General features: G+C 47.0%; 1 protein-coding gene across 11 annotated transcripts in view; it reads left to right on the top strand.

Moving 5' to 3' along the window:
* Positions 1–16,699, top strand: part of PTPRS (protein tyrosine phosphatase receptor type S) — a 122,400-nt gene extending 105,701 nt beyond the window's left edge. For all 11 annotated transcript variants that reach the window (XM_048927833.1, XM_048927841.1, XM_048927842.1 and 8 more), the window contains 12 exons: positions 3,250–3,347; positions 5,683–5,806; positions 8,347–8,522; positions 9,075–9,194; positions 9,320–9,474; positions 11,153–11,438; positions 11,880–12,058; positions 12,319–12,445; positions 12,527–12,652; positions 13,731–13,885; positions 14,671–14,806; positions 15,344–16,699. In XM_048927833.1, coding sequence (XP_048783790.1) covers positions 3,250–3,347; positions 5,683–5,806; positions 8,347–8,522; positions 9,075–9,194; positions 9,320–9,474; positions 11,153–11,438; positions 11,880–12,058; positions 12,319–12,445; positions 12,527–12,652; positions 13,731–13,885; positions 14,671–14,806; positions 15,344–15,412 — 1,751 coding nt within the window. In that variant the 3' untranslated portion in view covers positions 15,413–16,699. The remainder of the gene's footprint in view (positions 1–3,249; positions 3,348–5,682; positions 5,807–8,346; positions 8,523–9,074; positions 9,195–9,319; positions 9,475–11,152; positions 11,439–11,879; positions 12,059–12,318; positions 12,446–12,526; positions 12,653–13,730; positions 13,886–14,670; positions 14,807–15,343) is intronic.
* The last annotated feature ends 310 nt before the right edge of the window (positions 16,700–17,009 follow it).

The following is a 17,009-nucleotide window of genomic DNA, read 5'->3' as shown; positions in this document are numbered from 1 at the left end:
AGGGGCCTTTGCCCATCTGTGGCAGGTGCCTGTTCCTTGGCAGCGACTTGTTCCAGCAGCACAAAGACCAGAGGCTTCTCCAGGGCCCTCCGCAGCCCGTGGGTTCATGCAGTGCCATCCAGCCTCAGTCGCTGTGCAGGAAGAAATGGGCTCTGACCCATGGAACAGATGTTAGGGTGACGTTGCTGGTGAGTTGGCTGGTGCACAGAGAATCAAGTATTTTGTGATAAGATTAGAGAGATTCAAGTGATTGAAATGTTAGATGAGAGCAGCTCTGAAAGACTTCATCCCCATTAGAAGCAAAGATCCTGGCTTTGCTGAGTGATAGGGGCTTTTTTTTTTTTTTTTGTGCTGGGCAGGGAAATAATGGATAGATGGGAGGTTTTATCTTGCAAATGTGAAGAATTGCAGATGCTGCTGGTGGTCTGGGAGGTGAGAGCTGGGACAGTCCTCAGAATAGCTTAATCCAAACACCACTCTGGTTGCTTTTGAATCCTCCCGCCAGTACTGTCTCAGTGCACCTGCCACCTCCTCTCAGCCCCTTCACTGGAACACATGAAGGCTTTGTGTGTTCTTTCAGCCCGCACCAGGGCTCCTTCTGCCGCCCCCATTGCCAGGGGTCACTGAGCTGGGAAACCTGGAGCCACATCCTTCTTGATTAAGGGGAGTTGTTAATTAAAGCAGGCAAAGGAGCTTCAGCTGAGACCGGCTGGTACTGCTGGAAAGCGCTGCTCCTGGCTCATTGAATATCAAACTCCACCTCAGCCTTTGTGGGAATTCCAGTGTGCTTGGTGTTCTGGCCAGGGAAGTGCTTATTACTGCAAAGGTTTCCAGTTTTGTTTTATTATTAAGAGCCCCAGAAATCAATCCTACCAGGAGATTCCTGTCCTTAACAGCAGCAAAACCAGATAAGCTCCCACATGCTCTCAGCCAGAGAGTCCCTGGCAAAGAGACAGAGCTGATTTTCAGGCACTGGGCACACTGACCGTATCTCATGAAGGTTGTTTAAGGAAACTTGTGCAGTGCCTTCGGAGGGGACACGACTTCTCTCTGCACATGGGTGCAGTGGGCCTTTCCCAGGCAGACCCCGTGCTTGGAGGGAATGATGCTTACAGCTCTGTGATTTCAGAGCCAAAGAGCATCTGATGGATTTTTTTCTTGCTTGCTTGTTTCTACCAGGCTTTTTGGTTGCTCTTCTTTTTTTTTTCCTTTTAATGTTATGTGTCCGTTTTTTGGAATTTCATCCACACTGCTGTGTTTCTAACCACACCTCAGCAAGCAGCCCCTGGGTTTGTCAGCAGTTGGGTGCTGGTGGCAGGACTAGAGACCTGAGACAGCAGCTGAATTGCCATGAGTAGTTCTGAGCAGGGCTCGGCTTTGCTGTAAATGCTGCAGCTCCGGGTGTGTTTGCTGTCCTCTTCAGCCCTTCCATTCAGATGCAGAAGGACAGGGCAGAATGAGCATGGGTTGGAACTGGATGTTCTTCCAGGTCCCTTCCAACCCAGCCATTCTAGGATTCCTCTGAATGGGCCCAGTCTGCACCTGGTGTGGAGCAGGTAGCAGCTCTAGTGGGAAGCAAAGGGGGAATCCTTTGGTTGAAAGGGGCAGGAGGTGCTGGGAGCCCATCCTCTGTGAGCTGGAGGTGTGTTCTGCCTGCTAGCCAGTGGAACAGCATGGAGCCAATCTAGACTTGGGAGTTATTTTCTAGTGGGTTTTTTGGTCTGTTCTCCCCACACAGCCCTTCCATTTTTGGGTAAGCTTCCTTGTGCTGAAGAGAGACATCTAGATAGCTTAGAAAAGAGCGCTGGAGTGGTGGCTGTGACCCTCACTCTGGCAGACGTGTCCTGCCCCCAGGTCTGGGGGAGGCAGCGTCCTTCCAGGGCTCACTGTAAAACTGAGGATGTCATGCTTGCTTTGCCATCTCTGTGCTGAGATTTTGGAGTATCTGACCATGCTGCTGCCACTGCCGCTGCTTTGTCACACACCCAACACCCACGGGGCTCGAAATTCTCCCTGGCTTCCATCCCTTCTCCACTCCTTCCCACAGGGGCACTGCCCAAGGCCTTTCCGCGTGCTGCTGCCCTCACTGGCTGCATTTGTAGCAGGATCAGCCGGCAGGCAGCACAGGAAGGCTTTGGAAAAACATGATCCAATGCAGATGAGCAAAGCATGGAGAGCTTTTCCACCATGATTCGTAGTATAGTTCTTCAAGATCATGAGATGAGAAGGGTCCCCGCTCCTTCCAGAGCTCCAGCTGCCCTTCTAGGAGCACCGTAGGCACAGCTCTGCCTTTGCTGCTCAGCCCCATTCCTGGCTGGTTGCCTTCAGCCTGCTGCAGTGTGGCCCTCAGTGCCAGGAGGTCTTGAGGGACACAAGCTCTGTTCTCTGTCTCGGTATGAGCACAGCTGCTGTTGTCAGGGAAGCTGGTGAACTAGGGTTGTGAAGCGTTGGTCTCCCCAGTGAATTGTTTCCCATTCCCCAGACTAAGCAGGGTTACAAAGATCTTCTGCCTGTCTGACACAGAAGGTAACGAACTCACAGCAGAGTTTGCTGATGGGGCTTGTACAGCTGACCCTTCAGACGGACCTCTGGAAGGTCCTCTGCAGTGCACGAGAAGGAAGAGGAGCCAGCACTCAGCATTTCTGTAGCTGGCTGCGTTCTTGCGGTAGTGAGGGTTAAGACCACCATATCCATGAGCTCACTGAGAAGCCCACAGAGCCATTGGTGTGCTACAGACAATTCCTGAAAAGCCTCCTTTGCTTCCCCCATCTGCATCCCCTTCCCTGCCCCACATGGTCACAGTTGGCTGGATCTGTGCCCCTTCCCTTCTTTTGTGTTGGAGTTTGTTTACAGTCATGGCGGGTGCTGTACCATTTGCTGCGTAGGTTCCTCTGGCAGCATTTGCTCATTTTAAGTCCACTATTGGAATCACTAACGCACATCTGCTCTTCAGATTTTACTTTTTGTTTTGCTCTGATTTACGCATTTGAAAAAGGGGCCATTGTGAAAACACTCATTTTACTGTTGTTTTTTTAATTATTTCCGTGATTTTTATTTTTTACTGTTTTTACTTCCAAGGACACAATTTCGAGCCCTGAATTCTTCTCTTCTAACCTCCCTACTTTCATTGCAGATCTTACATTGTAATTTATTTTCTTTTCTTGTTTCTTCTTTCTTATAAAATGTGTGACAGTTGTGAATTTTAGTTACTATTAAATGAGATTCTTTTCCTGCTGTCTTGTCTTTTAGGTATGCTCAGCCACCCACCAATCCCTGTTTCCGAGCTGGCTGAACACACAGAGCATCTCAAAGCTAATGATAACCTGAAATTATCCCAAGAGTATGAGGTATGAGCAAAAGTGAGTGCTGTGCATGGGTTTGCAGAGCCAGGAAATCAGGCAATTCAGAGAGGCCTTCATTCAAACATACCCAGCTTCACTTTAAGGATCTGGTCACTTGAAATAAAAAAGCTATTTATATTTTTAAAATTAAGCACTTCCTAGTTTCAGTTCCAGATGGTAGAAGACTTCTGATCCACGAGACTTTCCTTTGCATGGAGGGAAGATCTTGCCATGTTGTGCTTCCCAAAGTTTTAGACAGGTGGGATGGGGTGCTGTCCTTGAGAATGGCTTTGTCACCTTGCTGGATGTGCAGAGGATGAAGCAGAGGGATGAGATACCTGGCTCTAGAAGCTAGGGAGACAGGCAGTGGCTCCTCCACAGCTGACATTGTCAGCGGCCAGTGAAGCCAATGAGCTCTTTTTTCTCCTTGCTAATATTTGGATACTCAAATGGGCTCCTGCAGCTGAGCAGAGCCATGGCTGCCAGACATGCAGCTCAAGTGGTTGCCAGGGGCATGGACTGAGCTCTGTGCTTCCATCTCCTGGCACTGCTGTGGCTGCATTAGCACTGCTTAATCCCCATCTGAGTGTCCAGTGCTTCTGGGTGAGCGCTGTGCAAGCTGCTTTCATTGTAGATCGAATGTGTGACTGGTTCCTGTTGTTGTTAAGAGACAAAGTGCCCGGCTATTTTTAGGCTAATAACAAGTCTAGACTGCCTGGTTCTGTGTGCAGGCAGCAAGTGGGGATATGTTCTGAACAAAGTTCCTGCGATGTTTCTCTGGGATGTTTCTGCCCTGTCTGCCTTGCAAACAGCAGTAGGGGCGAAGCAGCCCCACAGTCACAGCTCTGCACCCAGGAGGGGCCGTGCAGTGCAGGAGCTCTGCTGGGGTCTTTCACCCCACGCAGGGGGAGCAGCTCGTTAACGGGCTCCATCCAGACTTCAAAGACTAATTTGCATCCTGCTATATCCCAAGTGCCCTGGCTTTGTTCCAGCACAACCTCCTCTAGTGGTAGAGCCAGAGCTAAACAAACATCGCTAATGAAATGAATGTGAGGCGAGATTAGAGGGATAGAAAGCAAACAGACACATTACAACAGTATAAATACCCATTAGTTGGAAATGCTCAGTGTGAGAAGGGATGCTGTCCTCGAGTGGCTTTGTACCATGCTGTTGCTGTGGCTTCTGGAGCTGAGCTGGGGAGTTGGCACAGTGAAGGCTGAGCTCGTTGTGCTCAAAGGGTTGGGAGCAGGATGGTGCAGGTGGTGCACGCAGGGCCTGCGCAGGCAGGGAGAGGGGGAATGAAGAGCTGGGAGCAGAGTTCAACCTGCTCCTGCCAAGCCTCCAGTTGAAGCAAACCCCTAGGGCTCTGCAAAATGATGAAGGAATTAAGCCCTTGTTTTATTTAATTCTCTGGCTGAGGATTTAGAGGTAAACGTAATTAACCTAATTTCCATATCTGGGACAGCTGGACCTTAAAAAAAAAAAAAAACACACAAAAAAAACCACCACCTTAAAACCTGGCATAAATCACCCAGACAGGCAAAGGATTTTTCTCTCCTGCACGTTTCATTGTTTACTCCTTTATCCCCTCTCGGAAACATTGTTGGTTCAGGCCTGTAGGCCCAGCTCCTACCCATCTGCCTGGGGCGATGCTCCCTCACAGCCCCTTTCCTGGTGCTTTCAGCCCCTGAGGGATGCGCTGAGCCCTCTCGTGGAGTAGCACTCTCACGGAGCAGCTGCTATTCCCTGCTGCCTTTTCCCCAGTGCTTCACATCCTACTTGCATACATGGTTATAAACCTCATCCTTGCTTGCATGTCTTCCTCCCCAGGTATTAAGACAGTGGTATATTTATGCCCCCTTAATGGCTGTTTAGTTTAACCACACACAGATTTAGCTTCTTCATCATTTCATAAATACATCCTGCTGTGATTGTCCCTGTTGTTCTCTCCCAATTGCCCACCGTTTATCAGCAGCAGTAGCTCAGGGCTGTAAGTAATGCAGCGCAGCCACGACTCTGTGAACACAACTATGATTCAGGGCATCTGTTTTGCAGACTGAAATTGTGCCGATGCTTTTGCCACTGCTGCATTGTGCCAGGGTAGGAATTTCCTCTGGTGCTGCTCCGTGTGCTCAGGGCAAAGGGTCATGGGATGGAGTGCGCTGTGCTGGGGCTGTTCCACAGCAAGGCTCTGCTCTAGACGGAAGAAAATGGTGAATGCTGCATTCCTCAGCTAGATCTACAGAGCCACGATCTGTCCTACGTGGAGCAAGGTACTCGGAGCATGATTTGTTCCCTTTCCCCCCTTTCACTCCTGTGTTTTCCTTCCCAATTTCTGCAGTCCATTGACCCCGGCCAGCAGTTCACCTGGGAGCACTCCAACCTGGAAGTGAACAAGCCCAAAAACCGCTACGCCAACGTGATCGCCTACGACCACTCGCGCGTCATCCTGCTGCCCATCGAAGGTAGGGAGCGACCTCTGCTCCTCCGCAGCTCCACCTGGCTGGTGGCTCCGCTCTCTTAGCATCTCCCCCGGAGTTCAGCAGGCAGGAGGCGCGTGCGTTCACCACACATTTGTTACGTTCTGATACTGACATATTCCCTGTAGCTGCAGTCTCTCATTTCAAAGGCTGCTTTATCAAGAAACTGCCTTCGCTTTACTTAGAGATCCTTGTGATATGCTTCTGACTAACAGGAAGAATACAGACCACACAGTGCTTTATGGAGAGCAGGGCAGTGGGTGGTGGTGGATGTGGAATGCATCTGTACAGCAGATGAATGAGAAGTAGGCACAGGGCTAATTGCACAGATGTGTGTGTCAGCAGCACAGCAAAGATGCGGCTGCTGAGTTGTAGAAATGTAGAGCTTACGTGACACACAGCTCCTGCTGCAGTGCCTCAGAGGACTGAAAGTAAGGATGTGGTATTAGCCTGGTCGGCCATCAGTTGTTTCCCATATCTTCTGTGAGTGGTGGTATACTTAGAAAATTTACATTAAATATCGCTCTTGACCAAATGCACGCTATGATAAGAGGAGATTTCGGTGGAGAGGAGATGGGGTTTCGCAGGGGATCTGCTTTGGTTACTGCTGCTGAGATAATATTCATCTTTCTTAGGGCACGTGTGGCTGTGCAAATGGGTGTGCTGTGTGCGACCACTGCTTTGCCAAGAGCTGAGCATCTGAGCAGAGAAGATGTACAAACAGCCCTGTGGTGAATGGGGGGGGTTCATTCAGAAGCCCTCCTGGCAAGGGAATTGCCTAGAATAATCTCCCTCTGCCAGAGTATCTCTGGGAGACTCAGCTGGTTCTGAGGTTACAAAAGATCATGATTTGCCATCAAATGAACCAGTTTGGATTGTTCTTGTCTGCCATTACAGATGTTAAACATTTCTCATTGTGGAGCTGGCTGTGTTTTGCTAGCTTGTTTTTTATCTGAGATTAATATTGCATGAGCCAAGGCAAGCCAAGTCTTTAAAACATTGCCCTGTCATTGAAAAGAAGAGCACGAGTGTAGAACTGAAGGACACTGGGATGAGCTCTGCCCTCAAGAGAGCAGAGAGCAGGGATGGCTGCAGGCATCATGGGGACCAACAGCAGCGTGTGTCCAGTGTGTTAATGTCCAAATACCTGAGAGGTTCTGGCTTGTCTTGGCTGTGTCTTATACTGAGCACTGGAAGATGAAAGGGGTTGGAGGAGTTAGTTGTTGCTTTCCCTTTGTTTTAAACCTGGATTTGTCAGGGCTGCAGATTGTCACCGTCTGCTTGGTCAGGGAGAAGTAGTGGCTTTAATTCAGTGACTTCTCTGTAACTGGACCCTGTCATGCAGCAAAACAGTGCAGAAGCTCATGGCCACCATTTTAAATTACAGAGTGGACCCAAGAGGGCTGGAGAGGAGATTAATTCCAAAAGCTCAGCCTTGATCGTGTTCCTGCTGCTGCTGCACAGCCGTCTTCCCCTCTGAAATTTCAGATTGGGAAGTAATGGGGGAGGGGAACCCTCCAGAAATTTAATCAAAAGCCATTTTCACCAGCAGCTGAAATTACTGAGTACCCTTGAGGACTGGCAGGCAATTCAGTGTGGATCATACCTAGCCAATAGAAGAAGCAGTGCCTATTGCTACAGAGGGATGAGGACTAGCAACCCAATTTCATATTGGTACAGCTTCCCACCCTGAGCTCCCCCTCGGGACACAAGTTAAGCATTCTGTGCTGAGTTAATCTTAGGTTGGCAGAAACCTGCCAGCCCGGCCAACTGCTCAGCTGTAATTAGGAATGGGCCAATTTTCCAAACAGTCCAAATTGTCCGTGCCAGTCTTGGAGGCTCTCTATAGCTGAACCTGACTGTGTGCCAGTGTCCATTTTAACTTCAGAGCAGCTTTCTCCTGCCACATCCCAATCACCCTCTTCACTCTGGCACTGCCTTCTGCCACTCATAGCAGAGCCATCAAACAAGGACGCAAGCGGGCAGCTGTAACTCAATAGCCTGTAACTCATGCAAATAGAAAAAATAAAAATGACAGCGGGCAATTTAAAGCAAGTCAAAGCCTGTAATTTCAAAGCCTTTACTGGCTGAATCCAGCCTGGTTTTATTCGTTACTTTATCCAGCTGTAGCTGGAAATAGACTATGGACTGCACAGTGCATCAGCCAGCTGCATTCCCGGACTCTGGGCATTCTAGAACATGGGCTTCTCTTGTCTTGTTTGATACCAGTGCAACAAGAGCTGTAAGCCAGTGCTTTTGCTGCTGTTAGTAACACCAATAAGAAGAATATAGTTTTGAAGTTTGATCTTTGGTCTCCTTATCAACTTCTGCTAGAAGTTCTGTCTTCAAGTAATGCAGATCTCCAACTCCAGATGGGAAGAACTTGCAAAGAGGCCCCAGCAGCCATGAAGGCTCTGGTATTTTTCCAGGGGAAGCCCCTCAGACATTATACCTGCGAAGACCACCTTGTGCTTTCAGTCTTGTCCTGCACAACCCACTGACTCGCTTTTGGTTATTTAATACAGGAATTGTGGGTAGCGATTACATCAATGCCAACTATATTGATGGCTACCGGAAGCAGAATGCCTACATTGCCACCCAGGGGCCTCTGCCAGAGACGTTTGGGGACTTTTGGAGGATGGTGTGGGAGCAGCGTTCAGCTACTATTGTTATGATGACTAAGCTGGAGGAGAAATCACGGGTAAGATGCACGAGAGGGATGACTGGTTATCATAATCCTGGGGGGCTGGACAGTTGGGCTGGGGAAGGGTAGGTCTCCTTGATCTGCAGCCCACATTGATGTTAGTGGGGGATCTCTACCTTCTTTGCCAGCACACTGAAAGTTCAGTGGTTCTCTCCTTAAAAATAAAAGGAATTTCACCCTGGAAAGCTGCAGCCTTTTCAGCTGCAAGAGAAGGGGAAACTCGGTCCCATCACTTTGTAGGTCTGCCTTGGAGTTAATCTTGTGGCACGTTTCAAATTCACTTCTCTTGTTTAATGAGCCCGAGTAAGTTCACTCCAATCTTCAGGATCATTCCAGTCCATTGTCCACATGACTGATGTGGTGTGTCAGAAGCTTCTGCTTAGTCAGTAGGAGCTTTTCATGCCACGTGTCTCCCTGTTGTGGTACTCTGGAAGGGGATTTTTCTTGAGCCTTCCCTCCTGTCTGACCTTGCCAGCTTCATTGTAATATTACTCACCTTTGGAATGAGCTACTCTATTCCAGCATTCAGCAGTACTTTCTGTCTTCCAGATAAAGTGTGACCAATACTGGCCAGGTCGAGGTACAGACACCTATGGGATGATTCAAGTGACATTACTCGATACCATTGAATTGGCCACATTCTGCGTTCGAACATTCTCCCTGCATAAGGTGAGCTTTCTCCTGCTCCTGTTTCTTTCCAAGAGGTGGGCACATTCTCCTCCTTACCCAGCATGGGCAAGATACAACATTGTGCTGCTACTGCTCATGACTTTTGGTGGACTTTATCTTTGCAGAACGGCTCCAGTGAGAAGCGGGAGGTCCGCCAGTTCCAGTTCACAGCATGGCCAGACCACGGTGTACCTGAGTACCCCACCCCATTCCTGGCCTTCCTGAGACGAGTGAAAACCTGCAACCCCCCTGATGCTGGTCCAATTGTGGTGCACTGCAGGTACTGATTTCCCACACTTAACTCTTGCTTGGGGCTCTCTGAAAGGGAAGTGAAATTTCAGGATGTTGATTTGTGCCTTGGAGACGTGTATAGTACCCAGCAGGTAAGAGCTGTCCTGTAAAGAGGGCTCCCAGCCAGCATCTGACAACTATACTTGGCCTTTCATGCGGTGAAGAATTTTCACTGTATCACTCAGATCTTGTCAGCAACAGGAGCACCTTGTGCTGAACTGACATCTGCTTTTGTGTGTAGGGGTTGTTTCTTGTTACAGCAGGGAATGAAGAAGCTCGAGTGCAACCTCAGAAGCTGCTCTGTGTTGCTGAACTGGCAATTGAGAGGCAGAGGTGCCTGAGCTGTCAGAGGGATGGCTGACAGTGATTGAAAGACCTTTTCTTTTTCTTTTTTTTTTTTCTCAAGTGCTGCAGCCATTCTGATAATGACAAACTGATGGCCCCCCTGGGCAGGTAGCATTCCCTAATTCAATTTACAAGCCAAAGAGGAACACTTGCAGTCTCAGCTTAGATAAATCCCTGCATTCCTTGGGAGGTTGCGGAGAAGCCTGCAGGTTACTCAGCACTGAGGAAAGACATCTGAATTGTGCAGACTGTTGGGGAAGCTAATCCTGCCTCTCCTAGAGAACGCTATTTAAACAGTCCTTGTAAGTGGGCAACTTATCACTAACCTTGCAGATGGCAATTATAGTGCACCTCTCAGAAAATGAATAGAGAGCTGTCAGCTCCCGGTGTGCAAGAACCAGCTCCCACATCGGCTGCTAAATTCTTGCCAAAGCTCCTGTCACCTGCTTGGTTCAGGTTAGGCAGTCTAATTAATGGAGATCAAGGGGGCTTTGTGGAAAAAAGGAGTGCACCGAACAGTAAAAGAAAACCCTTTATTAGCAGTGGAAGTGCGTAGACCCTCAGAGCCCTGCTGATTCACAAATGCCATTACATGCAAGTTCGATGTTACCTGAGTGCACAAAAACATTTAGAAATTGAGGTGACGCATGTTACTCATTACAACATCAGTTGTTTCTCAGCTGCTGAAAGATTTTAGTGCTTAAATATGCTTTTTAAGCCCTTAGGTTGTGCTAGCCCTTTGTTCAAGCCCCCTTCCTAGCACTGTCATAGTTACATCTGCCAGGAGAGCTCGTCATGAAGATGTTACAGATGAAGAGGCATTAGAAGCAGGGCAGGTTGGCATGGAAAGGTAATAAGGTGCAGCTTTACAGCCCCTGTTCAGCACTGTATTTGCACAGACTTGGAGGAGCTGTAACTTCAGTATCATTACTAGCCTGCACTGTCCCAAATCCTCACAACAGTTTGTTGTTTTTTTAACTGAACACAGTAAATTGGGATGTGTTAGAACCAGCAAGGCCAGTTTGATTAGGCAGGTTCCCTTAACACAGGAGTCCACAGAGAACAGATGGACAAAACATTTAGGTATGTTCTGGTTCCTAAGAATTCCTTCGCCTCAGTTCTTCAATAGCTGCATTTACAAGGTTTCAGTTCCTTCCCATTCACTGAGTGTGTGCTGTTCACTGTCTGCCTTGTATCCATTTCTACCCCATGATTACTGTGGTTTGTATGAGAGGAAGACTCCTCACTCATGGGTCTCTTTTTGGAATCTCTCTTCAGTGGGAGAATTCTCCATCACTCAGTTTTCTCCCCTTCACTTTCAGTGCGGGGGTTGGACGGACCGGCTGCTTCATTGTGATTGATGCCATGCTAGAGAGGATAAAACATGAGAAGACAGTGGACATTTATGGGCACGTTACCCTCATGCGGTCACAGCGGAACTACATGGTACAGACAGAAGACCAGTACAGCTTTATACACGATGCCTTGCTTGAGGCCGTTGCGTGCGGCAACACAGAAGTCCCAGCTAGGAATCTCTACACGTACATCCAGAAGCTGGCGCAGATTGAAGTTGGAGAGCACGTGACAGGCATGGAGCTGGAGTTTAAGGTAAAGGCAGATGCTTGAATGAAGGCAGCAGTGACTGGGGAAAGTTCTACACTCCTCATGGGAGCTCTTGTCCCCTTGGCACTGATGCAGCAGGCAGAGAACTTTTACAAGGTTGACAGAAACTCTTCAGTTCCATGTTAGAGAAGTAATTACGCCTTTGACTTCTGCCTCTGCAATTCCCAGAGAGAATTAGCTGTTGCTGCAGGAGGCTTGTCTTGTCATTTGGAACCTACACTGAATTTACTCCCTCCTTAGACTGGGTTTTTAAATGCTTTGTTGGGAGAAATGTGTTGCATTCCATCCTCCAGAAATGGAGGGCTTGCAAGGTAGAACAGGATGATGGAATGTGGAGGACAAGGTAAACAGGCTGCCGTGCGGCCCAGGCAAATGTGGGGCAGTCAGGAATTGAGTAAATGGTTGTGACTCTGCTTTTGCCTTCAGCGCCTCGCCAACTCCAAAGCCCACACCTCCAGGTTCATCAGTGCCAATCTCCCATGCAACAAATTCAAGAATCGTCTTGTCAACATCATGCCATATGAGACAACGCGGGTCTGCCTTCAGCCCATCCGAGGAGTGGAGGGGTCAGACTACATCAATGCCAGCTTTATCGATGGCTACAGGTAAACAGCACCTTGCTGCCTCCCATCACTATCAGGGTGTGAACTTAGCAGTCTGATTTTTCTGTGTGGTTCTGAGGATGCAGAAGGACTAAGGGATGGACAAGGTCATACCACTGGTGGTCTGTTGTTCTGTCATTTATTATTATAAGCCTACAGCTTGCCCTAGCACTTCTATTTTCCTGTTTTTCAGCCTTTGTATGTGTGCTGCGAAAGTTTTGTTCAAGTCTTGATCCATTACTCAGGTTTGTGTTCTATTTCAGACAACAGAAGGCGTACATTGCTACTCAAGGGCCCCTGGCAGAGACCACTGAAGACTTCTGGCGGATGCTATGGGAGAACAACTCCACCATTGTTGTGATGTTGACTAAGCTTCGCGAGATGGGGCGGGTGAGTGTTCTCTAAAGGAGAAAGTAAGAGAGAGAAGCGTGCAGCACTAGGGCTAACAGAGATATTTCTTTTCCCCGACAGGAAAAGTGCCATCAGTACTGGCCAGCAGAGCGCTCTGCTCGGTACCAGTACTTTGTAGTAGATCCCATGGCTGAATACAACATGCCTCAGTACATCCTACGAGAATTCAAGGTCACCGATGCCAGGGTAAGTGCTTACAATGTGCAGTGTGCGCTTGCAAGAGTAACAGTAAGAAAAGGGGGAGGCTGGAGTTAGGGATAGTATGGTTAGGTTGAGGTTGGACTTGAAGGTCTTTTCTAACCCGAGCAGTTCCGTGATTCTGTATGGCTTACAGAAAGCAAAGCAGTTTGCTTTGGCCCCTACAAGACTGAGGTGTAAATGCTTCTGGGCTTATCATCAGTGGAGGAGAGATAAGTTGTGATGAGAAACACAACACCCAACCACAGATAAATTGTACTTAAAAAACTGAATGTAGTTTTCTGACCTCTGCTCACTAATCACAGTAGTCAAGTCACTGTCAGAAATACATCAGGTTTGTGTTTTCGCTTTCAGCTTATTTGAAACAAAAGCAGAAAATACTGTCTCCTCAAACAGCTAATAACAACACAGCTTGCAAAGGATATTCTTTGTCCTACAGAAAATGTATGCTTCTCTCCTGGTTTCAAGAGGAGCTACCATTACAACATTCAAAGGGCACATTCACTCAATTTTATATTCAATGTCATATTTCTCTTCCGAGGGAACATTTCAGAGCCTTCTGAGACTTGTTTAGCAAACGTAACCCTCGCTCTCAAAGCAGCTTCCTCTGCTATTGAGGTTGTCAGAATTGTAGAACCTGATAATTCTATTTGCAAGGTTGAGAAGGACGATGCTTTGTCAGTCATGGCAGAACAAGATTTATCTTCCTGTCAGCTGTAATTCTGACACTATGGCAACTCTTCCTGAAGATTGATAGAGAGGCCATCACCTCACCTTGAATGTTCCTTTGCTGAAGACTCCATCTGTGCAGTCTTTGCAGTGGTTGGAGCTTTCAGGACACCTGCCAGGAGTATAGATCTGCACTGACAAGCGAACTCCAAAAATGTCAAGTGCAAGATGAGCAGCTTCATCATTATATATTAATTTCAACACTAAGTTGGTTTGACTTTTTGTGTCCCCTAATGAACTACCAGCAAAACATGTAAGGCGCATGGGGGGAAGGTTGCCTTTTGTATTTCGTAACACAAATACAGCATGTTTTACTTGCTGTTGTTTTTTTCCCCAGGACGGTCAGTCAAGAACTGTTCGTCAGTTCCAGTTCACTGACTGGCCAGAACAAGGAGTGCCAAAATCAGGGGAAGGTTTTATTGATTTCATTGGACAGGTACACAAGACCAAGGAACAGTTTGGCCAGGATGGCCCCATCTCTGTACACTGCAGGTAGGCATGTATGAATAGAAACATGTAATTAATCTGAGGATGCAAAAGAGCAGAAGGAACTAAAATGCTGCAGATTTCTCCCTCCTTTCCCACTCCATCTTTGCAGGCAGATTTTTGGGGTGGTGAAGAATTTCACTTTTGCCAACCCTTCAGAGCTGGGCAGTGCTCACAAGGGTTTTCTAACCAGATGAGAGGTATGAAATGCTGATGCTCTGCAGGACAGGGGAATCAGTATTTCATTGCAGAAAAATTTTAAGTATTTTATTTCCAGTATTAGCCCATATCTAACAATGCTAGTGTGGCTTACTGATAGCAAGAATTACAATTTCTTCCCCACGGGCAAAAGAAAATTATTTAATACAAAAAGCATAATGTTACATATTAATAATATATATTTATATAATTAATAATATATTAATATAAATATAAATATATTAATAATATATTTATATAATTAATAATAATTTTCATACTGAATGCTGTTTAGAGCTACCCAAAGCTGATGCTCTTGTTTTATTTCTGTCACTCTCTCAAACACTTCGATGCTGTCCTCTTGGAGGACTGACTGAGCTTTCCACTTCTAATTTTTTTGTGTTCATAAGGCATAGCCTTACCACCCTTATATACCCTATCATAACCTCAGCATTCGCAATCCTGCCCCAAACAGGGGCTTGAAACCAGGTGGTCTTTAAGGTTCCTTCCAACCCAAGCCATTCAGTGACACAGGAACATGTCAATATGTTGCACCGTGACTGTAACATATCGTTTTGTTTTTCTCCTCTCAGTGCTGGGGTGGGCAGGACTGGAGTGTTCATCACACTCAGTATCGTCCTGGAAAGAATGCGTTACGAGGGTGTTGTAGATATTTTCCAGACAGTGAAGATGCTGCGAACACAACGACCTGCTATGGTGCAAACAGAGGTAAGGTGGAATGGCAAACCCTTCCTCTGTCTCAGCTTAGCGGACCTTTGCAGAGCAATCCCTCAGCTGAGGGGAGGAGGCTTTTTGTCTTTCTAATCACATGCAAACATTTAACTGAAGAGCCCTAACTAAGCAAGCCAGGCTGTACTCCTGGCTTTACTTATACTGTTTAAAAAAATCGAATAAAAAAAAAAACAACAATAGGCTTTATTTTATAAAATTTCCTGAAGATTTCATCCCAGTCTGCCAGCTTTGATTCTCATCTCATCCTGCCTCTGAATTAAGGGACGCTCACCTGCCCCTAATCACAGCCCACTTTGGCTGCAGGGACAGGACGGCTGGTGACAGGAGGGCTGGTATGTATAAGATGCACAAGCAATAAAGGGATTTCCCTTCACTGTAGTTCACCCCTCTTTGCGAATAAACACATCTGTGTGTGGTTGCTGCCCAGGTATATGCCAGCTGCTAAGCAGGGTGGGTATCCTGAATTCTTGTAACCTCTGAAGCTGAAGCACTGCTGCTCTTTTTCATTTGTAGGATGAATACCAGTTCTGTTACCAGGCAGCTTTGGAATATCTGGGAAGTTTCGATCACTATGCAACATAAAAAGCCATCTGTTGTGCAGACTCTGTCAACCACTTAAGTCCTGGAAGGCCTCTTTTGACCCAGGAGGAGCGCTTGAACTTACAAACTGAATCAGAAGAAGTACCTTTTCATCCAGACAATGCGTTGGGGAGCAGGGGGAAGGATTGAAAGGAACACCCCTTCAGGAACTCCATGTTGTAGCCTGGACCGTGAAGAGGCAGCTCAGGAGGTTGCTGATGGACTACTTTAAGTGGTGAACTGCTCTTGTTACCTCAAGTGGTGTTCGCTGTGGAGGATGTATGGACATCATCAAAGAGATCCAAAAGCTAAAACACACCTTGCAAAACGTTACCGCTGGAGAAGGGAAGGAAACCGACTTCGGTTACATCATTAGAGTTCAGTTTATTTACTAATATAGTTGGCAGTCTTTAAAGGAAGTCACTTGCAGAATTGAAGGTGTTCTGTAAATGTTCAGGAACTAAATCTCAACACTTAGGCAAATGTAGGGTCAGGAGTTCTTTCAGCTGGAGTCTTAATAACCTCAGTATCAACAGTGGGATGATTCTGGGCTTACAGGCACCTTGCAAACAGCATTCACTGTGTGCCCCTGCCACGCGAGAGGTTTTATAGCTCACACTTTGAACACTTACTTAGAACATTCCTCATTTCTTCTAATTCCAAAATTTATTTTTAGGATATTTAAAATTAGAGAGAAAGAGAGAGAGGAAAACCCAGACCTGGCCGTGGCACAGCCCCGTCCCCTTAACACAGGCATACAGGCAGAGGTGGCAGCTCTGCTGGGCTGCATTCGCTTCCCTTTTCAGCACATCCAGCTCCAGGGAGGCACTGAGCAGGCGGTGGTGGGCAGCCCCTTTCCCATTCTCTTTGCACATGCACACAACCCCACTTCTGCTGCAAGCAGCTGTGCCTCCCCACCAGTTCCTGCCACAGAAGGCCAGAAGCATCTCTCTGAAAGGAGCCAGAGAAGCACCCTTAGGACACTTAGTTCATATAGCCAACTGCTTCTTGCTGCCAAACCTTCACCTGCAGATGCAGTGGCTCTCCGGGAGCAACGCAGAGATTGCCTCAGGACTGCCTCCGTACCACTCCACACCAAGCCCATGGGCACAGCAACGAACCAGCCCTAGCTGTAGAAATAACTGGGAAAGATCAAGTAAGATGCATTCAATGGCATAACTGTGAGTGGCTTTCTTTAAAGTATCGATGTAACTGTAACAAGTGACATTACCTTTTTTTTAAATAGTGTATTTTTTCCTTTTTTTTTTTTTTTTTTTTTAAAAAGACAAAGAATATCAGTCAATGAATTTAAAAGAAAAAAATTGCTTATTTGTTCATATTATGTTCAAAGACAGTCTATTTTTTCACTGTAGAAATGTTACGTGTAATGGCTGTGATATATAAAAATGCAGTGCAAATTGCTACTTCTACATATTGCTTTTCTACCATTTAAAAGGTTTAACTTGCTCATGTAAGAACAAAATGTCCTTTCTGGATTATTTTGTTTGTTTTGTTTAAAATCTCAGACATATCACGTGTCTTCAGAAGTGTGTGAGATCAGCAGGCAGGCCCAGACCTGGTGGCAGTGCCAACCTCCTCC

This window comes from Lagopus muta, chromosome 26 (assembly GCF_023343835.1).
Source record: "Lagopus muta isolate bLagMut1 chromosome 26, bLagMut1 primary, whole genome shotgun sequence".
Taxonomy (NCBI): Eukaryota; Metazoa; Chordata; class Aves; order Galliformes; family Phasianidae; genus Lagopus; species Lagopus muta.
This window is presented reverse-complemented; position numbering and strand designations above follow the sequence as displayed.